We start from the raw sequence: 26,393 nt of genomic DNA, 5'->3' as shown, positions 1-26,393 counted from the left end.
GTGTGCCCAGCTGCAGGCCATGGTGCATGGGGTGACCACAGAGGAGTGCCAGGCGGCCCTGCAGAGTCACAGCTGGAGCGTGCAGAGGGCTGCCCAGTATCTGAAGGTACCACCACCTCCTGCCCACTCTGGCTTTCAGGGACCCTGAAGACTGGTTCTGCCGCTCTCACCTCCTTTTGCCCCTCCCTACCATCCTGCCTCTGGCTCTCCTCTGCCCCTACCCTGGCCGGTGCCCTTCAGCCCCAGTGTGTCCCATGGCACCACCCTCTGCTCCTCAGGTGGAGCAGCTCTTTGGGTTGGGTCTGCGGCCGCGAAGCGAGTGCCACAAGGTGCTGGAGATGTGTGACTGGAACCTGGAGCAGGCAGGCTGCCACCTCCTGGGCTCCTGCGGCCCCGCCCACCACAAGTGAGTGAGCCCCTCGGGGAGCATACCCCCCTAGAAGAGAGCCCCACGCCTCCAGGGCCTCGCAGGGCCTCGCAGGGCCAGGAGACACAGGGCTGCCCAGCTGGGAGGAGGGAAGGCAGCCCCCACCCTGGGATGCAGGCAGTTTCTGGGTGAAAACAGTTTCTCCTCAGTGCATTTAGACTTTGTAGCCACTTGGTGCAAAAGAACTAATAAGTAAAGAGAGAGCACTGGAGCCTCTCCCCTTGTGGGGGCTTGCTTCCTAACCCCACACAGCACCCTTGAGCCTGCGTCAGGGAGCAGCAGTTTAGGGCTCAGTGATTTCAACATATTTCTCACCTCTCCATTTCATATTTCAGTTTAAAGTTTTAATGCCATTTTAATGGAACGCTTAACCAAAAATAATCCCATTACTTTCCTGTTAAAAATGTATATGTGGACATGTAACAAATGATACAAATGATCTGTAGTATAAATGTAAATATATACATCATAAATGAGAATTGTATCAAGTCAGAGGTGGAGATATGGGTAGATCCCAGCATTGTCCTCGGAGGGACGCTGGTGGGTGGGGGGTTTTGGAGCTGGTGGGCCCTGGCAGCAGATAGCTGGAATTAGAGCCCAGCCTTCCGCTCAGGGACGGAGTCAGCTTGGGCATGTTTCCCGACCTCTTCAGCCTTATCTGTAAAACGTGTACTAATGAGGGCCTGACTGGTTCAGTCAGTAGAGAGTACGATCTCGGGGTCGTGAGTTTTAGCTCCACATTGGGAGTAGAGATAACTTAGGGGGAAAAAAAAATCTGTACAAATGACAGTATCTACCTCATAGAAATGACTAGAAGAAACGAGGGATGCATCTGTCAAATCACACAGCAAGCGTCTGGCACATGGGACACCATCACCTAGTGTCAGCTGTTAACTTGTGGTGATTCTTACTAATTTGCATCCAAAGAAACTTAGGCTTTACCGTGCCTATTGCCCTCTGATAGTCTAATACTCAGTAGTGCTGTTCTCTCTTTTTTTTTAATTAAAGAGAAAAAGGCATCCCAGGATGGTAAGTTCCAAAATCATTGCTGACTTTTCAACCGATTAGCCCACCATCAAGAGGCCCTCTTGTGCCCACGCACTCTAGACACTCTGTTGAATCAGCCCCTGTATTGATAGAGGGGCTTTCTCGTTGTTTCCTGTCCTTTAGGCGCTGAGATGTCTGAAGAGCCAGAGGGTCTGCCCTGAAGGAATCACTTGAGCCTGTCCATCTGACAAGGGTGGGGAGAAGACCTGCCCAGGCCTGGAGGACCTGCTGCCACTTGCCGTGGCAGAGCAAAGCCAAGGCAGCAGGAGACTGGGAGCCCCGCCTTGCTGTCCCTCCCTCACCCAGTGCTGTCCCTGCAACTTTGGATCAGCTCTTGGTGCCCTTAGCCAAGGGGTGGGAAGGAACCCCATGAAGGCAGGCCTGGTGGCCGCCTCAGCAGGCCCTGCAGCTGACCTGCTTCTGGCTCCAGCCCCTGGTTGGGCCTGTGGCCGGAGTGTGTTTCCATGCTCTGCCGGTGGGGAAGCCGGGCTTGACTCGTGCAGGGAGGATGTGTTGGCCACACAGAAAGGTGGACCAGCACCCAGCAAGCCCTCCCCAGGGTAGGGCCCTTCTCCAGGGATCCCCTGGAGGGCAGTTAGGGTGTCGGAGAGAATGTGACTTGTGGCCTCACCATGGATATGTTATGGGACTAGGCTGGTCTTAGGATCTTGTGCCTGGAAATAGCCCTGAGTGGCTCAGGAAGCAGAGCGAGGGTGCCAGATTGTGTCTGGCAGGGACCAGGGCCCAAGGCCCCAGGGTTGGAAGGAGACCAAGGGGGCAGCTGCCCTGGAGGGATACCAGTGCTTCCTCTTTGACCCAGCTCCTCCCCTGTGCTGTTCTGTGTTTTCCTACCAGCCTGTGTCGCCAAAGTTGCTGCCCCAGCTATGGATACCTGCTTCTTCCAGAGAAATAAAGTTAGTTTCTATTTTATGTTACTTACTTGTGACTGTCTGTTTCTTTGACTCTTGGTCAGCAGCCTGAGGCCCTGGGGCTTCCCAGGCCACCACCATCTGTCCAGGGTGGCAGTCCTCCTGGTGCCACCTGTGGACAGAGGGAGGAAGTGCGGGCCCCGGGTGACCCTGGCAGAGGGGCAGAGCCCCTGCTGATGTAGTCACTGACTCTGTCTCCATGGTTTTGCTCGAGAGTTCTATAAGGCCATATATACTGCAGGAGAGAGCATGTACGATAACTCACCTAGTTAGAGCTAAGCCAGAACCTTTAGTAATGGAGGAAAGCTTCAATATGTATTTTGTTTTTCTGAATATTTCATATGGTTCAAAATTCAAAAGGTGTTGAAGAGTCCTCAGTGAAGTCTACTGCCCCAGCCGCCACCTCCCCTCCCCAGAGGCTGCCTTCTTGTCTGGTTTTTTTCACAGTACATTCTGAAGGGTTCCATGGCCATACTGAAAGAGTGTCCCCATTCTTGTTCAGGGGTGCCTGGGTGTGTGGATGTACCATAGTCTGCTTAACCAGGCCCCTTGGGCTGTTTCCAGTCCTTTGCAATTATAACCGTTGATGCAATAAATGGCGTATATGGATTATTTTGCACCTGCAGGTCAGTCTGAAGGATGAGTTCCCAGGAGTGGAACTCCTGAGTCCAAGAGTTTGTGCAGTAGTGATGGGTGTTGCTGAATTGCTCTCCACAGAGGAGCTCATTCCAGCAGCCACAGCCACCAGCGTGTGAGAGCTCTCTCCATGTGTTCCAGAGCTTTCTGATTTTGGCCAGTGGGATGGGTTTCTGTAGTTTTTGCATTTCCCCAATGGGTGAATAAACATTATAAAAAGTGATTTGGGCCATTTATATTTCCTTTTCTGTCAACTGCCTATTAATACCCTTGGCCCATTTAAATTTTTTTTTTTTTAACGTTTGCTTATTTTTGAGTGAGAGAGAGAGAGCATGAGCAGGGAAGGGGTAGAAGGAGAGGGAGACACAGAATCCGAAGGAGGCTCCAGGCTCTGAGCTGTCAGCACAGAGCCTGACGCGGGGCTCAAACTCACAAACCGCGAGATCATGACCTGAGCAGAAGTCAGATGCTTAACTGACTGAGCCACCCAGGCACCCCTGGCCCATTTTACAAAGTAAGTGATTAGTCTGTTACTGGTTCTTAGGAAGTGACTGGATGAAGGGAATTAGCTCTTTGAGCTTTACCATGTGATCTGAACTTTAGGAAGACAGCTAAATCATGAGAGGGGAAGCTGATGGTTTAGTTTATTAAAAACCACACAAAGGCCATTTAGGATGGGCCTGGGTGCTGTCTATGTGTTTGCTGTTCGAGGCTGGACTGCTTGGTGGGCCCTCAGGCCTGGGAGGTCTGGGCCTTCAGATCCAGACATGTTCTGAATACCCTGTGTACTAAGTTAAGAATTCAATTATATTTTACTGCAATTTAAAAATATTTAGTCAAGAGGTGCCTGGGCGGCTCAGTCAGTTAAGCATCTGACTCTTGATTTCAGCTCAGGTCATGATCACGCAGTTCGTGAGATTGAGCCCCATATTGGGCTCTGCACGGACAGCTGACAGCATGGAACCTGCTTGGGATTCTCTCTCTCTCCCTCTCTCTCTGCCCCTCCTCAGCATGCAATCTGTCTCAAAATAAGCATTTTTAAAAAATAAATAAAAATATTTAATCAAAATATATCACCCAAAAGAAAACATTAGTATGGTTAACTTTGGACTTTGCTGTTAGACCTGGATTCCATTCTCAGTTCTGTTTGATCTTGGAGAAGTTACTTAACCTTTCTCAGCCTATAATCTGGGGGACAGTAATCCTTGCTTTTTAGAATGGTGGTGTGGATTAAATGAGATTGCACAGGTAAAGTATTTTGCCTAGTGCATGGGCCATGATACGTACCCAATAAACTATAATCATTATACATTTTATTTTTTCATGTTGCTATCAATCAATAGCTTACATTCACACTGACCACATCTCTTTGCGTGCAATTGTCTTCTCTTCCCATTTCCCCTTAATTTCACTTTATTTTTTTGAAATAATTTCCTTTTGCTACAAAGTCATTCCTTTTTTATAGATCATGGACATTTTCCGTTTTTTTTTTTTTTAATTTTTTTTTTAAACGTTTATTTATTTTTGAGAGAGAGAGAATGAACAGGGGAGGGGCAGAGAGAGAGGGAGACACAGAATCTGAAACAGGCTCCAGGCTCTGAGCTGTCAGCACAGAGCCCAACGCAGGGCTCGAACTCACGGACTGTGAGATCATGACCTGAGCCGAAGTCGGACGCTTAACCGACCAAGCCACCCAGGCGCCCTGATCATGGACATTTTCAACTCCCATTTTTTTTAAATGCTGTTTTTCGGTAAATGATGGCAGAGCTAGTACATTTTAGATATTTTGCAAGGGTGACACCAAAGGATCTGGGGGCTCCTCAGAGGATTGGGAAACCCCATATACTTTTCTTGCCAGATACATAGCGCCTAAATCCTAGGGGCTTCCTGCTGTTTTTCTCACTTCTAACCAGCCTGCCAGTTCTTACGAGCATCTCCTGGGTTTGTTGAAAAGATCTTAAAGGAGGATGTTGAGAAAGCTGGCCCAGGTTCGTTTGCCAACAAGGAGAATCAATAAATCAGCAAAAATTCACTGGGTATCTTACTGAGTCAAGCCCTGAAGAGGGAATACAAGCTGAACAGTCTGTCCACAGGACTGTGACATTATAGCAAGGTGATAAGTGCTCTAAGATCACAATGTGCCCGATGCCTTGGGAGCAAAGGAGGTGGCTCCCTGGAGTAGGTGACCTTGTGCTGACTTGATGGGGAAGAATAGGCATATGTCAGGAAGGTGAGGGGGCGTGCAAATATTGCAGGTGGAGGGACTTATGTAAATGCTCAAGTTTGGTAAGGCTGGAGGCCATCCTTTGGTTGTGTATTTGGGATGAGTTGGAGGTAGCTTTTATGTGATCCTGACTCTGGTGGAGTGAGGCAGTCCTGGATCATGAAGCCGCTGGTGTGATACCCGGAGGCCTTTTGACCTTGTAGATGAGGGGAGACAGCAGAGAATAAGCAGAGCAACGTAAGTCTATGTTTTTAAGAAGAGAGCTCTGCTGAAAAGTGGCTCACTGCTCCACTTTAACCATGAGTGGAAGAAAGATCTAGTAGATGTGTCTCACTGCACACTGGGAACACAAATGTGTTCTTAATTTGAAGCAAATGAATTTTACAGAAATTTGACCTTGGGGAATGGAACGACCTCCAACTCTGGAATCCTTGACTAGAGCAAGGGTTCCCAAAGGCCAAGCCAGTGCCAGTGGTGGTCTCGGGTCAAGTTTTGGTCTGAGTTGAAATGGTAAGAATATGAACCATATGACAGTTTTTCTTAAAAGGTATTCAAGTTCAAAGTCTGCCTTTGTTCTGAGATTTTTGTCTTCCTGCATTTTTGGTATTGAAATGGCTATTTTTGTCTGGTGATGACAGTGATACTGGCAGGTGACAGATTTGTCGCCCTGCCCTTATGTGGTGATGCTATATCAGCACACACTCTCCAGCAATTATTGTAAGGATCCCTGAAATCTAGCCTCAGAACCGCGGGACAAAAGTGCTTTTGTGTTACGCAGCACCACCTATTGGCCAAAGAAGACATTGCAATCAGGCTAAATTTCAGATGACAGAGAGAGAAGATTGTGTGAAAGTCATTGCCCAATAAATACATTAAATCCAAAAGCTGCTGGCCCAGGTCCATGGGTGCTAAAAGGGACTCGTCCCAGGGAAGCTGGGAGGGGAGGTAACTGGTTCTCCCACCATCTGGAGCCAAATGGAAGCCAGCTAGGATTTAATGGCGGGAAAAGGGACTGGCTCTGAAGACCACCCCTAAACCTAGGAAAGAAACCTAGGTTCTTCCTAGGAAGAAGCCTAGGAAAGAAACCTAGGGGCTCCCTGGGGGGATGCTGTGGGCTGAGGAAGTGCATGCAGTCATTCACCAGTGAAAAGTCCTGGGATGACACAAGTGCCCTTTGGGAAGCCCCAGCCACTACTATATATATATATATATATATATATATATATATATATACACTATATATACTATATATACTATATATATATATACACTATATACTATATATATATACTATATAGTTATATATATATACAGTATATATAGTTATATATATAGTATATATATATAGTATATACTATATATACTGTATATATATAACTATATAGTGTATATATATATATATATATAGTAAATATATATATATATATTTAAATGTTTTTATGATTGCCACACATGCTCATTGTTCATGGAACATTCAGAAAAGCACTGTGAGAAAATTAAAATTACCCAGAAAGGCACTTGGAATTTTGTTATATTTTCTTTGAGTTTCTTTCCTGTGCGTGTATGTTGTGTGTATTACAGTTTCATAAAGGCCATCCTGCTTATACTGTTTTGTAACCCCTTTTTACTTAATATTTTATACCACAGGAAGTTTTCTATATCTTGAAACTCATTTTCTCAAGGGACATTAAAACGCAGCATAGTTTTCATTCTATAGAAATGAAATGCAGACATCGTTATTTAACACCTTGTTAACATTTTTATTTTGCAGCAAATTATTTTAACAAATACTGCTAAATGACTTTTCAGAAAGATTTGTCTCTTTTATTAAAACAAAGTATATGTGTTATTAAAGAGAGGACTTGTATTTTGGAGATAACGTTTTAAAATATTTCTGAATGAAGTCATCTGTTGAGGAAATGGATGGTTGGAGGAAATGGGACACGGGTTGATAATTGTTGAAGCTGATGATGGAGTATGAGGGCTTATTGTAGTCCTCAAGATGAGGGATGTTCCTTTCCACAATAAAAAGCTCAGCAAAAATGCACGCGTTCTCCAGCTAGGGACATTCCCACTGGTCCAGCCGTCTTCTCTGAAGTCGCCCCTTGGATGTTTCTTTGTTTCCGTTGACACAAGGCAGACCCCAGGGATGCGTAACTTCCACCTTTGTGGCTCTGGCACAGAGTGTTCAGAACCTCCTTCTCTTGCTAGCTTTTGCAAGGTAGAGTCAAGGTGGAGTTTTACAAACCACAGAGCCAAATCCTGAGGGAAATATCTCCAGTCCTGTCACCAGCCTTGTCACAGACCCCATCCCGTGTGTTCACCCTTTATCCTGAGGCCTTGCTACTAAAAGGGCTGCACGAGGTCCATCCACATCAGCATCACCTGGGAACCTGTTGGAAATGCAGAACCTGAGCCCTATCCTGGACCTACTGAACTAGAATCTTTGTTCTACCAAGATTCCCAGGAGGGGCACAGAAACGGTCAAGTGTGTGAAGCCTTCAACTAAGGCAGCCCTGCTCTAATCCCAAAGAGCTGGTGGGCCTTGGGAGGCCCCGCCTGGCTGCCAGGAGCCCCTGGTCCCTGTAGGCAGGGCTGTGCTACCTGTGCCCCCTCCCATGACCCATCACCCAGCCTAACTGCCCTTTTTTGAATAAATAATTCACTTAAAACTATATGCAAGGAATTTAGTTGCCAAGTATTATCGTAAATAATTGGAAACCATCAAAATGTACCATCATAGGGGATTGGTTAAATATAACTGTTTCATCCACAGAATGGGAAATAGCACCACAAATCAAAGAATCCTTAAAAAGACCATTTGATTAATAATATTAAAATCAATTATTTTGAGATATGAGATTGTGGCTTTTTTTTAACTTCTACATTATGTTCTGCAAAATGGCTTCCTATTAGTTTTTTTTTTTTCAATTATTTTGGTGGTAAAATACACATATCGTAAAACTTATGCTTTTTTTTTTTTTAACTAGCTCATCCTAATGAGCATGAAGTGGTATCTCATGGTTTTGATTTGCATTTTCCTAATGATTAGTGATGTGGAACATCTTTTCCTGTGCTTGTTGCTTATTTGTCTCCCTTCCATTTTTTAATTGGGTTGTTTGTATTTTGTTGTCCTAATTGCCCTTTTGCCAGACACCATGACCTATGCCCCATCTCTCACCATCTGGTTTCACTGGCCTTGGGAATACTGCTTTCTGCCTTTCTCCTCTCTGCAAGCACGTGACGTGGGCTTGGTTCTCCCTCCATACGCACAAGCACCTTCTGTCGTGGCTGTTCCTTTTTTTGAGGGAATTATCAGCCTGTTCTTGGAGGAGCAGCACCATGCATGTGTCTCTCGGAGTCCCCATATCTAGCCTGGATCTACACCTGTCCAGAGACCGCTCGCAGTCCTGCTGATGGTCTCCAGCCCTTGTGAAATGCCACCGCCCCCACGGCTGTCTGTCCCAGCCCCTCCAAGTTCGGCTGCTCTTGTGCACGCGTGCATGGCTAGCAGCTGCCCAGTGGTTGTTCACGGCGGTCCTGCCAGCTGCGAGCTGCCCTCTGGAGCAGTAACTAGGTTCTGTGGGCTCACAGTGAGCGAGGGGCAGGGCCAAGTTAGAAGGAGCAAAGATCAAAAATCACAGAAGCACTCGTGTAGTAGAAAATGGTGCCTGGACCTGGGTTCAGGGAGGCAGGGGAGAGCCCAGAGAAGAGTTGGAAAGGTGACCTCAGGGGATGGTTTTGTCTCTATGATTAGGTTTTAAGCTCTAGAGAGCAGACTTGTATCTTATTCCTCCCTAGGTGCTCTAGGAAAGTGTGTCAATTACTTGCTTTCATTGTTTTCCAGGTTAGCATTTCTATTTCATTTCCCTGCCTCACTCCTTCTTCCCTTCCTCTCTTCCTTTCCTCCCTCCCTCCTTCCTCACTCCCCATTGGAACTGAGTGGCTTCCTTTGTGTACCTAGGATACATTAATTGTATGACATGAGGTCTGATGGTGGCAAATTGCTGGCTCCGGGTCCCTTTCTCCCCTGCCAGCACTAGATGGCCACGTGGGGCAGTGAGCACCCCTCTGTCCTGTCAAGGGCAGGCCTTGTTGGCCTGTTGGCTGCCCACCTCTCTCACTTACCTGCTTCCCCTTAGAACCTCAGGAAGGTTCTGGCCATGGAGGTAAGGGAGAGCTGGTCAGGAAGGATGGCCGAGCTGCAGAAAATCCACATCTGGCCCATGTTTTGGAGGAACGGTTTGGCTGCCGAAAGCCCTGGGGTTCTGAGCACTATGTCATGTCTGATGGTCACCCTGTTTTCCCTACAGCCCAACCCACAGGTGAGAAGGCTAACAGTTTTCTCCAATGCTCACTTATTTTTGTCTCAGTTGCACAGCTCCCGTTTGGAATAATTCTCATTTTCAACTCCTTTATGTCTCTACTAGGTATTTGGAAATTTCAAGGATCAACTATTTCCACATATGTCATCCAACCAACTTATTCAAACAACATTTGCCTGCATTCCTGCCGGAGGTACAGTCAGAAGCAAAACGGGGATAGGCTCCCGGGCTTGGCATTTGCTTAACGCCAGACAAGCTATTGTTCCAGCTACGTCCCCTACCAAAGAAAAGGAGTGTTTTTTTTTTTTTTCTTCCCAAATAAAACATTTCCTTCTTTGCCAAAAGGACATTCTCATTTTAGAGTTTCTGGAACACCAAAATAAAAAATAATAAAAAAAAATAATAATAAATAAAGTCTTTAGCTCAAGTGTAGTCTGACACTTGAATATACAACCACCATGTAACATCTTGGTTTTGTCTTTTTCTCCCCCCACTGCGTTCACGTCGTGGTACATTCATAAGCACAATCCACTGAGTACATGTGCCAAAATGTCCTTCTTAGTCGTTCCCCTTTGGGCGGGCATACAAGTACTTCCCATTTTCCTTCTGTAGTTCTTATTGCCAAAGCTAACTGTTAAATCTATTACTATTTAATCCACTTCACTTGGTGCTTAACGTTTCATCTGGTGTATTCCAAAATACACTTACAAAATAATTACCCGTCATGACCTGAGCCGAAATCAAGAGTCAGACGCTTAACAGACTGAGCCACCAGGCACCCCTCATCATGCTATTCTAGCTAAGTATTTATTAAGCACATCTACACCTAAGAACTTTTTTTCCTTGAATGGTACACATTTTGGCAAAAATGAAGCCCTTAATGAAACTTCAGGAAGCCTTATTGTACTTAATTCCCCTTAGATATAGACACCTCAGGAAAGTGGGTATTTCTGCCCCTGGTTGTATGATCTTAGCCAAGTCCCTGTCCTTCCCTGGGCCTGAAATTCATGGGCCATAAGGGAGCGGGTTGGAGGAGGGCCCTCACCAGCCTGCCAGGCCCAAGATCCAGTGTTCTGTCCCAGGGAGGAGAAGCTGATGCTTTCGCTCTGCCCACTGCACTCCTCACCCTTGTCTCTCTCGTCTTCCCTAAGGGGCCGGGGTCACAGACAGAAGCCCTGGTGAGGCCCCAGGCTGCCATTCCTGTGCAACCTCATTCCGATCTTTTAATCTCTCGGGAGCATCGGTTTCCTCATCTTGAAATGGGAGTGAGCAGTTTTGAAGCCATACATGTGTCAGGGCTTCTGGCGTGGCAGTGAGGTTTTATTACCCGTTACCTTTTGCTTCTCCCCCAAAGCCCAAGCTGGAGGTGAGTCCTTAGCTTCCCAGATCCCCTTTTGTGCCTCCCGCTGTGTGCAGGGCATTATGAAGAGAAAGGAGAACCACAGTCCTTTCCCGGTAGGGAGCTTACACGTGGGTGGGGAGGCCGACTCACAGAGGAGGTGGGTAAGCAAACACGTAAGGCTAGGCTGGAAGGCACAGCCGAGTTCTGAGATAGGAGCTGGTGTGGATGGGCCAGGAAGTTCTGGGAAGACTCACACATAAGTAGGCCACACGATATGCACATATGCACACATATGCAGCCGCACGAACGGTTCCGGGATCAAAGCCGCTTGGTAGGGTGCTGGCCTTAGTGCCTCTACCCTAGTCTGCCAAATCTGAGGAGCATGAGGCACTGCCTGTGGAACTCCACGGCTTGTGGCCCATTCTGATGTTACGCCCCTCCAGTGAATTTTTTATTTAGGTTATTGTATTTTTCACTTCTGTAATTTCCATTTGGTTCTTTTAATTTTTTATTTCTCTCCTGAAATTATCTTTTTATTCAGGTCAAGAGTGTTTGTTGTTATTTCTTAAAACAAATTTTTAAAAAATGTTTATTCATGTTTGAGAGAGAGAGAGTTGGAGAGGTGCAGAGAGAGAAGGAGACACAGAATCCGAGGCAGGCTCCAGGCTGTGAGCTGTCAGCACAGAGTCCGATGCAGGGCTTGAATTCATGATCTGTGAGATCACGACCTGAGCTAAAGTCAGATGCTTAACCAACTGAGCCACCCAGGTGCCTCTGTTTGTTGTCATTTCTTGGAGCATGGTTATAATAGCTGCTTTAAAGCCTCCTAGATAATTCCAACATCTGCCTCATCTTGGGATTGTCATCTCATTACCTTTTTCTCTGGGAGATGTTAAATTTTTTTAGTTCTTTGTATATGGAGTAGTTTTTGATCATGTGTAGACATTGTGAAAATTATGTTCTAAGACTCCAGTCTTGTTTAAAGTCTGTGGAGAATGTTGTTTTGTTTGTTTCAGCATGTCCTTGATTTAGGTAGGTTCAGGCCACGAGTTTCCTCACCTTCTGTAAGCTGTGTGGTTCCAGCGTCATCTGATTTTCAAGTCTTTGCTAGTGCTTCGTAGCACTATCCTGATCATCCCACGTACACATCACCTGGTGGCCAGTTTGGGACCTGGGTGGCCGTCTATCCCATAGTTCAGTGCCCAATGCCTTTGGAGTGTTGGTTAGGGTTGGATCCATGCCTGGGCAGCTTGGGGATGGGCCCAGGAATTCAACTACACCTTTATGGGGTTGATGTCTTGAGCCTCCTCCTCTTCACAATCAACTTGGCACTTTTTGGTTCTCACGGACCCCCCTTTCCGGTTCTCTGGCGTGACAGCCAACGCTTGAGTTTGCCTGCTCTACCATGCACTTCCCATGACTGCGGCTGCCTCTGACCAAGCAAAGAGAGAATGGAGAGAGAGGGGAAAGCGATGGGGGTTTCTCCCATCCTTCTGGGACCGAGCGTCTGGTCAGAGAGAGTCCCCTCCCTTGGAGCTTTAGTTGCCTATTCAGCTGTTGCTGCCGCTGCTAGCGCTTTCCTTCCCCAGCCCACCTGCCATCGTTTACTTTTCCGAGTCTCAAGTAGCAGGCCTCAGACCAGAACAGGGATCTGCCCCCAGGTTAGCACTCCTGAGGGTGTACAAGTAGGAGAAAGCCACAGGCCAATCAAGGATTGATCCTGGTCTAGAAAACTTACATTGGCCCTGTCACTTAATTAACATCAACCTGATGACCCCAGTCCTACCCAGCCACAAACTGCATCTCAGAGGCTAACACTATCTTCACGGAGCATTTACTAAACGGGAGGCACTTGCCTTATCTCATATAATACAATAGTCTCAAAAATTAGATTTTCTCAAAAATTGGATTTTATTGGTCCCATTATACAGACAAGAAAACTGAGACTCAGAAAGGTTAGGTGATTTTTTCCAAAGCCACGGAAAGAGATGGTATTAGAATCTAAATTCAGATCTGGGTTACACTAGCACCCACATAGCTGCCTGCTGCATAAGCACCCAGCATGGCCACCAAAGTGGATCCTGGGAAGCCAGTCACGAAGAGTCAGAGGACAGCTGAAGAAACCACGTGACTTCTTGGAACCTCTCCTAGTGCCCAGAGCATACCTGAGGGGATGAGATGGTGCATTCTGGCCTTCTGGGCAATCCCCTAAGAGAGTCCTTTTGTTGCCCTCTGCCCCTACTGATCAGGGTGACCATCCATACCAGTTTCTCTGGCACATTCCCATTTATGTCCATTGCTCCTAAGTATTGCTAATAGCAACGTTTTCACTCTCAAAAGCATCCCAGTATAGACCGTAGGTTATAACAGAGTCGCCCTACCATTGGGGGACACTTAGCCGTGCCTCTGGCCATATGTTCAGCCTTGTTCTCAGGAAAGAATAGGCACTAGCCCCTCCAGTTAAACCTCTGCATGGACCAGAAGGTGTTTCCCGATTCTTCCCTCAGCCTCTTCTTCTCCAGCCTGGGCAATCCCCAGAGGGCTTCTGGCAGGCTACAAACTGTTATGGAAAGGGCATGAGCCCAGACCTAGGCTCTCCACTTGCTGCCTCTGGCTAAACTGTTTGGTTTCCTTGAGTCTTAGTATCTTCATCCATAAAATGGACATAAGAAGACATATTTTGTGGTGGTTGTAAGGATTCGATGAAATAAAGAATGTAAAGCACTTGGCACAAACTTCAGGTTAGAGAAGTTGGAGAATAAGGAGGCAGAAGAGGATCTTGGGAGGGGGGTCACTGCTTCAGTGGAGCCCTAATTAGTGAGCAGTAATGTTGCTTAAACCCAGGTTCCCTGAACAAACACTAGGGTCTTAATAAGACTGCAATCGTGACTGTAATAGCTGTTGATGGTAGCTCCATTGTAACCGCAGAGAAAGAACCCGGCAAGTGATTCATCCTGAGTTAGCAATGCCCGACTGTGGGTGGCGACATTGTGGGTAACCTTTAGTTCTTCTTAAAATATGTATATTTTTAGTTTTTCAACTTTCTTTTTTTTTAAGTTTATTTATTTATTTTGAGAGAGAGAGAGAGAACATGAGTGGGGGGGGGAGAGAAAGAGAGAGAGAGAGAGAGAGAGAGAGAGAGAGAGAGAATTCCAAGTAGGTTCTATGCTCAGTGCAGAGCCCAATGTGGGGCTTGCTCCCATGACCCTGAGATCATGACCTGAGCCAAAATCAAGAATCAGATGCTCAACCGACTGAGCCACCCAGGCGCTCCAGCTTACCAGCACTCTAAATCATGTGTGTGTGTGTGCGTACATGTGTGTGCACAATTTTGTATTCAAAGGAAATCAAACATTATAGAAATAGACCCATCGTAATAATTGTGTTTATTAGTGAGTTAAAATTTACCTGAGGTTGATGGTTCCTGACAATCCAAATGGTCTATGGAGGAGCCCAGGTGGAAACCCAAATTCCTAGACTCTCAGAAAAATGCAGGAAAGTGTGTGCATGTTCATTTGCACAGATGGCTGCTCTGTTCTCCCATCTGGGCCCTTATCTGGTTGTCCTTGGGGTGCTTGGGGACTGAGACTAAGACTTAAGGACCCAGACTCAGGGAGAAAATAGGGATTGCCCCAAGGAGAGGCCAGCAGTAGCAAGGGTTGCTGTGGAAAGGCCTCTGGCTCGAGACCCTCCCTTTAGCTCCTTGCCTGGGCTCCAGTCTGGCATGTCTCTCCCAGAAATCAGTCAGTGAGGGTCTGGGTGGACCTAGTGGAGGGAAAGCTGCAGAGGGAAATTCCGAGGCCTAGAGTGGGTTTGGAGACCCCCACAAGGTGGCCTATGACTCACTGAGCAACAGGTACCCCAGTTTCACTAAAGGGAAGTGGTCCCCTATCCTCCCAAAATCATTGACATGACAGTCATCCTGCCCCGCAGTCATGCCCCATTGCCCGATGTGACCCCCCACTAGCACTTGACAACCACTGTGAGGGTCTGGGCACCCCCCCTTTCCTGGCCCAGCCCCTCAAGCATTTCAGTAAACACAGGGCTCAAACTGCAGCCTGAATGCATCCTGACCTGAGTCTACACTTTGCCAAAGCAGTGAGAGATGTCCCCAGATGGTCCTAGAATGCTGGGGACAGCTAAATAACATGTCTGTCAGGACACTGACAGAAGAGGAAGAGATTTGGGGTGACTTAATGGTTTTTATCTTATTACTATTGTTTTCTTGTCAAATTGTTTGCGTTGACTCAACGACCCCTCCCCCAGCTGTGAGTAGGGACCTCTCTCAGAGCTGTTTACCTCTTGTGGGGACAGCTAGTGCAAGGGGGCAGGGACTGAATTAGTCATTTTTGTTTTTCACACCTTTCGGTTCCGGCACTTAGTAAGAATTTAACAAATAAGTGAATGAGTGAATGAAAGGTTGGGCAAGAAATAATGTAAACTCTCCAGCGTCAGAGCAGAACTCTGGGAGAAGTTTTCCATGGGAGCTGAGGTTGACACACCTTCTCCTTGAGCTACCGACCTTAGCGTTACAGAAACAAAGTTTATTTTCTGTCCTTCATTCTGGGCCCCAGGCTGAAGAAGCCTCCCCTGTCTTGGATGTACCAGATTCATTGCAGAGGAGGGGGGTGGGAAACAGGACAAAGGTAAAAATCCTGGAGATTTTTACCTCAGAATGCATACACTCCATTTCCACCCCAGTGACAAGAAACACGTCCATGGCCTGGCCTGGCCTGGCCGAGCTTGGCAACCTGGGGCTCCAAGGGGTTGACGCCGTAGGGAGGGCAGGGAACACTTGGCGGATAAGAAAATCTCTCACAGGCCACCAGGTCCATCCTCCCCTCCCCCAACGAAACAACCTACACGTTCTGACCAGTCACGTTGCGGGCCACAGTCCTGGCTTTCTGGAGAATCTCCTCAGCAGTTTTAACTGATTTCTCTTCTCTGAGCCTTTTAAAACTTGGACAGATTTATTATTCCACTTATTTCTCCTTTACCAGCTTTTTTTTTAGTTACTCATTTTCATTTTGGTGGTTTCCATGTTTATTCTATCTAATGATCTCATTTGCTTCCTGCAGCTCTGTGCTTCCATCCGCGGTCATTGTCCTGTAGTATGAGAACTTCTTTTAATATTTCTTGTGGTGCAAGCTGGTTGGTGATACACTCTTTCTGCTGTTGAAAAGGGTCTTCTCATCTACTTTTTCCATATTTTCCTCCACATAGTGATCACAGTTGTTCTAAAGTCCTTGAATGATGTTGGGATCATCTGTGGGTCTACTTCTATTTGTCTACTTTTCCCCCATGTCAGTCACTTTGTGGGGGAGGCACTCTCTCTATGCCTGATGATTACTTTATGCTGAACAGTGTGTAGGGAAGACTAAGAGGCTTCAGATGGCATCTTTCATGAAGAAACGTTCCTACTTTGTTCAGTATCTAGGGTGCGATCAATCAGGGGCTGGGTCAGCACTGTTGCACGTTACTAGGTGGCCCTCTTGCTGTCCTAGAGGATCTGTGAGCTACTCAGTATCCTGTAATACATACATTTTCCTTTTAAAATTTTATTAATTTTTTAAAAATGCTTATTTGTTTTTGAGAGAGAGACAGAGCGTGGGCAGGGGAGGGGCAGAGAGAGAGGGAGACACAGAATCCGAAGCAGGCTCCAGGGTCCGAGCTGTCAGCACAGGGCCCGACGCAGGGCTCGAACCCATGAGATCATAACCCGAGCAGAAGTCGGACGCTTAACTGACTGAGCCGCCCAGGTGCCCCTAACACATGCCTTTTCTGTTTAAAGTAGCCAGAGGCAGTTTCTATGGTTAGTAATGAGAACCTGAGAGATGAAGCCCCAAGGACAAGAATCTGTTACATGCAGGCAGCCTGGATGGAGCAAGAAGAGAGGCTTTCACCATGAACTAGGCACCCACTGAATGCATGGGTTGTGGGTTGGGTGGTGGGCCACCTGGGGGGCAGATACAGGCCGAAAACTGAAAACTGGGACCACAGTCTCTAACCCCCTGGCACTTGCTAGAATGTAACCTCCACGGGGGCAGGGGCCTTTGTTACTATGTTCACTGACGGATCTTTACGTTCAGTGCCTGGCACATAGTAAGCACCCAATAAATGTTTGTCAAGTTTGGTGAACTATTGTTTTTATTAATAGACACTTACACCAATTACTATGTACAGAGGTTCTAAATGAAACCCAGAGGTCCCTTTCAGTAACAAATATTAAAAAAAAATTTTTTTTTAACGTTTATTTATTTTTGAGACAGAGAGAGACAGAGCATGAACAGGGGAGGGGCAGAGAGAGAGGGAGACACAGAATCTGAAACAGGCTCCAGGCTCTGAGCTGTCAGCACAGAGCCCAACGCGGGGCTCGAACTCACAGACCGTGAGATCATGACCTGAGCCGAAGTCGGATGCTTAACTGACCAAGCCACCCAGGCGCCCCTCAGTAACAAATATTTTGATACATCCTCTTTGCTATCTGAAAATGAAATTTCATAGATAATATAATCTGTCCACATATACCATTTTAAAACTGAATACTGCCCATACAGGATGCCAGGTGTCCTGCCCAGATCCCTTGTCCAGAGAGTCGCCCTCCTTCCTCCAGCTGTGGGAGCATTGGATGCGCAAACAGCTCACAGCTGAGGCCTCCCCAGGACTTGCCTGGGACCAGAGAGCCAAGGTTATGCACCTATCACTTCCAGTGAGTGCTTGATGTGGAATAAATGCCGGCCCCTCCTGCTTCAATGTGAGAGATCTGGAGGGCCACCAGATCCTGAGCTCCCGAGGGATCAGCTGAGGCCTCTCCTGTGACTACATCATGGAGTGACTTCTTCCTCTGCCCAATCCTGCATTTCCCACACACCACGGGTGTTTCCAAGAACATGCCCCAATCACTGCACACAAGTCTCTCTGAGTCTGTTTCCTAGGGAAACATCTTGACCTAAGATGAAGCAGCCCTGTCATACAAATGGAGAATAAAAGAAGAGTAATTTTTAATAAAACATGTTCTCTGTACGTCCTGCTCAGGTGTGACTGCCTTGGGACCCTGCAACATTGGCCTTTCCTGGGGGCTGGTGAGAAATGCAGACTCAGCTCCCACCTCAGACCTGCTGGATGCAACCTCAACCTCAGCAGGGTCCCCAGGGAACATGTGTGCACAGTAGAGTATGAAAAGTACACTTCGTGGCCACTCAAATACCACAAGTGGTTATATTGTCAGTGGTAAGATTTTCTAAATCGGTGAACAACTTTCGATAATGTGCCAAACAAAACACATTATGAAATTCCCTCAACTTACACAGTGGTTGCTTTCCTGGAAAATTCAGTGTGTCTAAAACTTACGCAAAAACCTGTTTTGCCATGTAGAATAAAGGATATTTCCTCGTGTGCTTTACTGCCCAGGGTACTGCAGGCCTTTTACACCAGTGGCCTGAGGCATGAGGACAACGGAAAACACCCCCAGCACTTCCCAAACTGTCCTCTAGAGGTCATTACTGTCCTCATTTAGAACCACTGGTCCCATAGAGAAAACCCTGTGCTTGGAACTTCACATGTTATTCATCTAATCCTCCCAATAAGCGTAGGGGGTATGTGTTAGTATTACCTCTCTTTTGCTAAGAAAATCAAGTTCAGACAAGTTAATTTATCCAAGTTCACACACCTAGCAGGTGGGAGCAAGCAAGATCTGAACCCAAGTCAGCCAGTTTCTCCCAGAGGCTGCTTTGCGGGTGTTCGTAGTATATCGAGTTGCATGGCCACAAGGTTATTGCCAGGTTTGTTTCTAACAGAAAAAAAACCTTAGGTAAGGGCCACCCTCCACGTGGACACAGGGCAACAGCAGGAACTTGAGGCTGAGAGCAGCTGGGCCTCCCTGTGCTGTGCCCTCAGAGGCTGGGTGGGCAGATGGAACCACAGCCCTAAGTCTCCTTCCTCAGGTGGCACCCTAAGTGACCTGCCATCCCTACACACCACAAGCAGATCCCCAGAAAGACCAGCAGGCCCAGATCAGGGAAGTGCCAGTGACAGCATCTCTGGGGGCCCTTTGCTCTGCTCTACACCTGGGTCCTAGAAGGAGCGGAGAGTGCTGCAGTATCCACTTCAGATGCCCTGTGGCTTCCTCTTGAGTTAACATGGCCTTGAGGGTGACTCTGAAGGACAGCTAAGTTTGGCAGATCTAAGAGGTCACTGACAAAGGCATGGAAGAGTGTGCTCTTCCCTGACTGGGACTGGAGGAGGAGGAGGGCAGAGGGGCACTCTCTCTCTGCCTGCTACGCCCCCTGCTGGTAGAATCTGTGGATTGGGTTTGGTTGAGGCTGAGAGTGTGGGGCGAAGACATGCACAGCCCAGTTGCGTTAGTCCAGATTCTCCAAAAACAAACAAACAAACAAAAAACCCACTTAACAAGGGTTGGGATTGAATGCCCAAGGATTTGATTTGGGAGAGTGTGAGAGGAAATAAGGAGGGAGGGAGCCGGAGATGCTGGGAGAGGCTTCAGGCCACTGTGCAAGCCTGAACCCAAGTGAAGGAGAGAGGGAGGGCAGATTGGCGTGTCCCAGACCTCCAGGACTCTACAAAAGGTTGGAAAAAGTTGTCAGGGAGTCCTGGAGCCTGTGTCTGTCTCTCAGGGATGGATTTCTATCCCTGCCACGGTCAGACAGTGTCTGGGGACACGAGATTTTCTACTCTGACCCTAACAACACCTCTACACGCAGGCACACACACACACACACACACACACACACACATCCATCAACCTCCCATCAGCCCAGGGTTTTGGCTGTGTCAGGATTTCCTCTACTTGGAGCTGATGAAGAGACTTCAGAAGTTGTGTAGGAGGAAGAGGATAAAGGCAAATGGCCCTCCACACCCAGCCTCAGAAAGGCTCAGCCACAAAACAACCTTTCTCTTGCTGACATTGACAACTCATAACTGTGGAGCACTATTATGCTAAGAGCATCTCTATTTTTTCTCCCTCCATTTCCCTAAGGAACCCCTCCCAGGAAGAGTTTGGGGTGGGGCGAGCATGGTGATCTGTCACATTGTTCATGGATTAGCAGGAGAAACACCTGGGAAGGTATGGTTGTACCAACCACAGAGGTCAGGGCAAGGTTTGAGCAGGGTTGTTCAGCAGCAGTCAAGGAGGAGGATCGTGTGAAGGTGAATGTGGTGGTTGGTACAGGATGAACCAGAGTAGAGGGTATAGAAGGGTATTAGGGAGGCCCCTGAATGGCCACAGGGAGCAGGTCTGAGGGCCTGAAACGCCATGTCGAACAGGAAGTATGTTGATTTGTTACAGACTTGAAGGGAAGGAAAGAGTCAGTGCAGGACTGGACATCCCAGGGTAGCTAGTACTTCTCTCCTCTGGGTATATGGGCAGATTAGGCAAGTCACTGCTGGAGCCCCAACACCCAGAACCAGTGTCAACTAGACCCACTTCCATCTGTGCTTTCCTTTCTCTCCAGGGTGAGTTTGGCCTTGGTCATTCCAGAGCAGCCCAGAGGCTGTGAGACCCTGAGCCAAGTCCTTGCTCTGCAGGCCAGACTTCCTCCCCGTCCTCCTAGTGACCCCATCATCTCTGCTGTCCTGTGCTCCCCCGGCAGAGTGACTAATGCACAGGAATCTCCCCAGGAAAAGCAGAGACCAGGCTGAACCCTGAAATGAAAATTAAGCCCAAAAGGGTGTGGTTAGCACCTGGGGGAGCCACCTGTCATTGCCCATGGGTGCCAGGAGAGAGATCTGGAGCCCTGAGAGAGGAAGGAAGGGCGTCAAAGGTAAGAAGAGGGGAAGGCAGAGGGAGTGGGCAAGGGTGGGCAGGGAGAGATTTCTCCCTAGACTGGGAGGTCCAGGAGAACAGGAACCAGGTGTCTCATGCCCCCAGGGCCTGGCAAGCAAGTAACACACAGTAAACACTCAAGGACTTATTGATTTTGGTTGATTGATTTTGGACAATTTCACCGAGAGGATGGTGAAGATGGAGTTGGGATCAGGGGAGCTAGTTTGCTTCCTTGGGGAGACAGCCACTGGGCAAAAATGGGAGGAGTCTTTTTGTACCCCTGAATGGCAGCCATTCTGAGAAGTCTAAGCAGGGCCATGGGAGCGATCTAGGGTGTGCATTTCAGGGTGGCCTCCAACTGCTCCTGTGATCCATGGTCAGTCACCAATGTCCCACAGAGCATTCAAATGGGAAAGATGACTGAGGACGTGGAGGCTGCGTAGTTGTTTCCTGCTGTGTGCTTGTTATTCACATAGTCTCACCATCCGTTATGGCTGCCACTAACCACAGGTGGCCGTTGAGCACTTGAAACATGGCTAGACCAAATTGGCATGAACAGTAAGTACAAAGTACACCTCAAAGGCTTAGAATTTCTAAGATTTCATATGAGAAAAAAGTTAAATATCTTATTAATAATTTTTTGTATTGGTACGTTGAAATACTATTTTGGATATATTGAGTTAAATAAACTATATTGTCAAAATGAATCCCCATGATGGCATCTGGGTCCCTCTGTGTGGACAGCTCACCTGGTACATCCTCTCACTCCCTGCAACCTGCAAAGTCCCACTTGGAATTCCCTTTGTGCCTCTAAACTGTGTGATAGCACACCAATGGCTCCTAGCAATTAACAAGCTGATTACAGACTAGATTTGTAATGACTACAAACTCACCACGTCGAAACCTAACTATAGCATTTTTATGCAATTGTATATACCATGTGGCCATTGAAAAGAATGAAACAGTTCCATACGTATTGATTTGGAATAATTTCCAAATACGTGGAAAAAAACAAGATGTAGAATGATGTGCAGAGTGGGGTTGCCCAGCAGAAATATAGTGTAAGCCACATATGTAATTTTAAGTTTCCTTTAGTGTGTAAAGGAGAGAACTAAGACCCAGGTGTTGAGGAAAGCCGACAGCTGGGAGAGCAAAGAAGAGGAAGAGGAAGGGGAAACAGGAAATAAGTAGACAAAGAACCAGTCAGAGAATGAGAGAAGAACCAGGGTGACCCAAGAGCCTCAGAGGTCAGAGAGTAGAATCTCGTAGGGGTGTCTGGGTGGCTCGGTTGAAAGTCCAACTTCAGCTCAGGTCATGATCGCACGGTTTGTGAGTTCAAGCCCTGCATCAGGCTCCCTGTGGTCAGCACAGAGCCCGCTTCAGATTTTCTGTCCTCCTCTCTCTCTCTCTCTGCCCCTCCCCTGCTCGTGCATGCGCATACGCTCTCTCTCTCTCTCAAAAATAAATAAAACACTAAAAGAAAATAAAAGAATCTCCTAAAGGAGGAGGATGTCAAGGTTAGGTTGGCACAGCAGTGATATGGGGGCCTTAAACTTCTGCAAAGGGTCTTCAGATTTGTGATTTTACAAATGGTCATTGTGTGACAGATGGTGACTAGACTTGTGGTGTAAACAAAGATCAAATTCTGGACACCTGAAACTAATATAATGTGTATACCAATTTTCCTGCAGTTAAAAAATCAGTATGTGATTTTAAATTTTTTTTAAGTTTATTTATTTTGAAAGAGAGAAAGAGAGAGAGCAAGCAGGGGAGGGGCAGAGAGAGAATACAGAAAGAATCCCAAGCAGCCTCTGCACTGTCAGTGTGTGAGGTTTGAATTCATGAACTGCAAGATCATGATCTGAGCCGAAATCAAGAGTCAGATGCTCAGCTGACTGAGCCACCCAGGCACCCCAATGTGATTTTTAACAAACAAAATCTATTTTCACCTTAAACATATATTCATCACTTAATATATGATTATCGAGTCCTTTCTGGGCACCAGGCTCTGTTCTGAGGTTGGGGTTCAGAGATAAATAAGAAACACAAGATTCTTACTCTCAGGGAACTTATATTTTAGTGTGGAGAAATAGATAATACACAAGAAAACAAATTAATAAGACTTCAGGTAGTTATAAATGTTAAAAGTGAAATGTGATGGAGCCACCAGAATGGATGGTGGCATCATCAAGGAAGGTCTGTCTGTGGAGGTGACATGGAGACAGTTGAGAGGAGATGTGAGCAAGAAGGGGTCTGACTGCCGTGGGAAGGCTTGTGTGGGGTCTAGTCCAACCCAGAGTATGAGTAAGGGATGAAGAACGTCAGAGAGAAAGTGGCCACTGAGGTGAGTCTTGATCAATGAGCTGCTATTTGTCGGGGAACAGCCTGGCTGGCTCAAGACAGGGCGTTTAGTGGGCTGGAGTGTGGGATGTCAGACAAAGCTGAGAACCAGGCAGAGCACATGGCCGGCAGGGATTTGTAAGCCGTGCTGAGAAACTTGGACTTTATCCTGGAGACAGTGGACAGGTATTGAAGGAAGGAAGGGTAGAGACATGGTCAGCTCTGAAAATAAGGAGGATCAAGGCCACCATGGCATAGAGAATGGGCAGAGGGCACAGGCCTGGAGACAGGGTGACAGCTTGGGGGCTCGGGGCAGTCATCTGGATGAGAGGGGAGGGTGTCCTGAACTGGGGTAAGGTCCATGACGATGGATAGAGGGAAGGGAGGGAGAGAGATACAGAGAGGGATAAAATTAACAAGACTTCTATCTTATCTGAATGGGTTCTGAGGGTGGATGAGAGAAAAAGGCATCAAGAAGGCATCCCAATTTTTGGTTTGGAACCTTGCATGTAGTATGGTACTACTCAGTAGATCCAGAAGACAGGCACGAGAACAGGTTTGGGATAAGCAAACCTGTAGTATATCTGTATAATGGAATATTCCTCAGCCACAAAAAGGAATGAAGGACTGACATACGCTACAACATGGATGAACCTTGGAAGTGTATGCTAAGTGAGCAAGGTCCTATATGAAAGACCACATGCTGGATGGTCCCATTTCCAAGAATGGTTCAGAATAGGCAAATCCATAGAGACAGAAAGTGGCTTAGTGGTTGTCAGGGGCTGAGGGGGAAGGAGGATTGGGAGTGACTATTTAATGAGGGCATTGTTGTTTTAGGGGTGATAAAAATATTCTGGAATTCATGGTGAAGGTCACACAACGTTGTAAAATAACCAAAAGCCACTGAACTGTACACTAAAATGGGCTAAACGATGAATTTTATATTATGTGAATTTTATCTCAATAAAAACTTTAATAAAAAAAAAAGAGCAGGTTCAATGAGGTTGTTTGGGAGATGCGAATTTGGAGTGTGTGACAGACAGCCAATGGAACTGGCCAGTAGGTAGTTGTGGTATTTGACTCGGGAAAGAGGCCTCAGTTATCAACACATAGAACCACAGAGACACCTCGATCTGCATTAGGTCTGTGCCCACAGAGACAAAGATCAGGTCACCCTTCTTGTTAATTATTCACCCTCTTTGCAATGCAGAATTTTACATTTTCACGTGAGGAATGAGGTCAGGTTCATATCTATAAGGTATTATGAAAAGAGCTACTGAACTTTTTGTTACAGAGCATGACCTCTGAGTCAACTCTATAGGACTGCAGAATCTGGCTTTGCCCATGTCAACACTAGGAGTTACTCACTGTTCGGTTTCTCTGGGGTCAAATTAAATCCCAAGTCCACCTGAAAGGCTCCCACCTTCATCGCCATCACCAAGAGTGATTTTACTTTGACTTCTTTGGTATTTGTGGACTGAACTTCTTTTCCACATTTCACATGTCCATTCTCGCCCCTCACCAAATGGAACAAAAGCTTTACACAGTCATTCAGTTATTTGCCTCATATCTTAAAGCATAAAAAATACAAACTTCTGACCTTTTCATGAGACTCTTCCTTCATTTTTGGTTGAGTGGGTCAAAATCCTGCCACTCATTTCTTTTCCTGAGTCTTATGTTTTTATGGTTTTGAAAGAATTGTTTCGTGTTTTCTTATAATGTATGGGGTTGTAGATGTATTGATAAATATTCTACTAGGCTGTGAACTTTTTGAGGGACAGTATGCCTCTATGTCCTTATCCCAGACAGCCACTAAGGGCCTGGCATTAGGTAGGCTCTTTATCTAGGGCTATGGAATCTCGTCAAACTCAAGGGCTTTACCTAATGCCCAAGGCCACATGCATTGTTTTCTTCTTCCTTCTTCCTTCAACTTCCTGAGTCTGCATAAAGGCTTTTTTAAAATAACCATGGCTTGCCTGCTTTTGTTTTCTTCCATAATCTTGTCCAACTGGCTCCTAAATTGTTTCAGAGTAGCTATTCACAGCTCAGAGTGAGAGATCCCCTCATAGTGCTTGAACAGGGAAGAAACAACAGACAGACATGGGAACCAGCTCAGGAGTCGGAACCAGACAGATGTGGCTTCATCTGCTCACTCACTGCCCCGTGGCAGCAGAGTGACCATGAACAGGTTATTTAGAACTCTGCCTCTCACACAATCTGTCGTAAAGGATCAGGTTTTTGAAAAAAAATTAATTCATTTTAGATCAATATTTTTACACAATACAATTCTTTCTGCAAAAGGCAAAATTATAGCAATGGTAAAAAGACCAGTGGTTGCTAAGGAGAAGAGGGTGAGGGGGAGTGGAGTAGAATTGAGGTGAGGAACATGGGTTTTTTTAAGACAGTGAAACTATCCTAAAAAAAAAATTTTTTTTAATGTTTATTTACTTTTGAGAGAGAGAGAGAGAGTGAGAGAGAGCACAAGCAGGGGGTGGGGCAGAGAGAGACAGAGACACAGAATCTGAAGCAGGCTCCAGGCTCTGAGTTATCAGCACAGAGCCTGATGTGGGGCTCGAACTCACAAACCATGAGATCATGATCTGAGCCGAAGTGGGACGCTCAACTGACTGAGCCACCCAGGTGCCCCAGGACAATGAAATTATTCTATATGATTCTGTAATGGTGGATACATGACACCAAGCATGCGTCAAAACTGGAGAACTTTATAGCACATAAAGTGAAACTTCACGCATGCAAAAGAAACAAGGATCATTTAGGAGGTCAGGGATCCCAGGATGGAATGCAGAATGTGACAAAACAATCTAACTGTATTGGGAATATACAAAACAGTCTTGCTAAAGGCAGTGGGAAATGGTGCTGATATGAGTAACTTTGCAAATGAGTGAAGTCTATAAGGCTAAAGGCAAAAGAAACTAGTAAGTTGCTTCTCATGGAGGCACAGGCTAAGAATCCTGCCAACACTATACAAACTAGAATTGAGCAATTAAGTGGATGGTGATGGTGGCAGCCAGGTGGCTCTCTCTCAGGAGCAGGAAGTTACAGGTAAGTAAGAGGAGGAGGCTAAAATTATCCGTGTGGATTGCAGGTGGGGACATCAGAATGAACTGATTCCCAAGGTTAATGTAGGACAGGACTCTGAGATTAAATGTGCTAGAAGTACCGTGCACTTGACCTTCATAATGCTTAGTACCACATTTTAAAATATTTGTACAATGTCTATTTTCACTAGCTGACTATATGCTTGATGAGGCCAGGTCACCCATCTGCCTTATACAGGCCTGGGTTTGAGAATAGTTTCAACAATTACTAACAGAATTCAAA

General features: G+C 46.6%; 1 protein-coding gene across 19 annotated transcripts in view; it reads left to right on the top strand.

The window, feature by feature from the left end:
- TNK2 (tyrosine kinase non receptor 2) overlaps positions 1 to 2,409 on the top strand; it is a 46,069-nt gene extending 43,660 nt beyond the window's left edge. For 8 of the 19 annotated variants that reach the window (XM_060639680.3, XM_060639668.3, XM_060639669.2 and 5 more), the window contains 3 exons: positions 11 to 106; positions 279 to 406; positions 1,598 to 2,409. In XM_060639680.3, the coding sequence (XP_060495663.1) occupies positions 11 to 106; positions 279 to 406; positions 1,598 to 1,604 (231 nt within the window). In that variant the 3' untranslated portion in view covers positions 1,605 to 2,409. Of the gene's footprint in view, positions 1 to 10; positions 107 to 139; positions 411 to 1,597 lie in introns of those variants that run through there. The other 11 variants (XM_060639671.3, XM_060639674.3, XM_060639667.2 and 8 more) reach the window with 4 other exon arrangements.
- The last annotated feature ends 23,984 nt before the right edge of the window (positions 2,410 to 26,393 follow it).

The sequence above is a fragment of the Panthera onca genome, chromosome C2 (assembly GCF_046562875.1).
Source record: "Panthera onca isolate mPanOnc1 chromosome C2, mPanOnc1 haplotype 2, whole genome shotgun sequence".
Classification (NCBI taxonomy): Eukaryota; Metazoa; Chordata; class Mammalia; order Carnivora; family Felidae; genus Panthera; species Panthera onca.
This window is presented reverse-complemented; position numbering and strand designations above follow the sequence as displayed.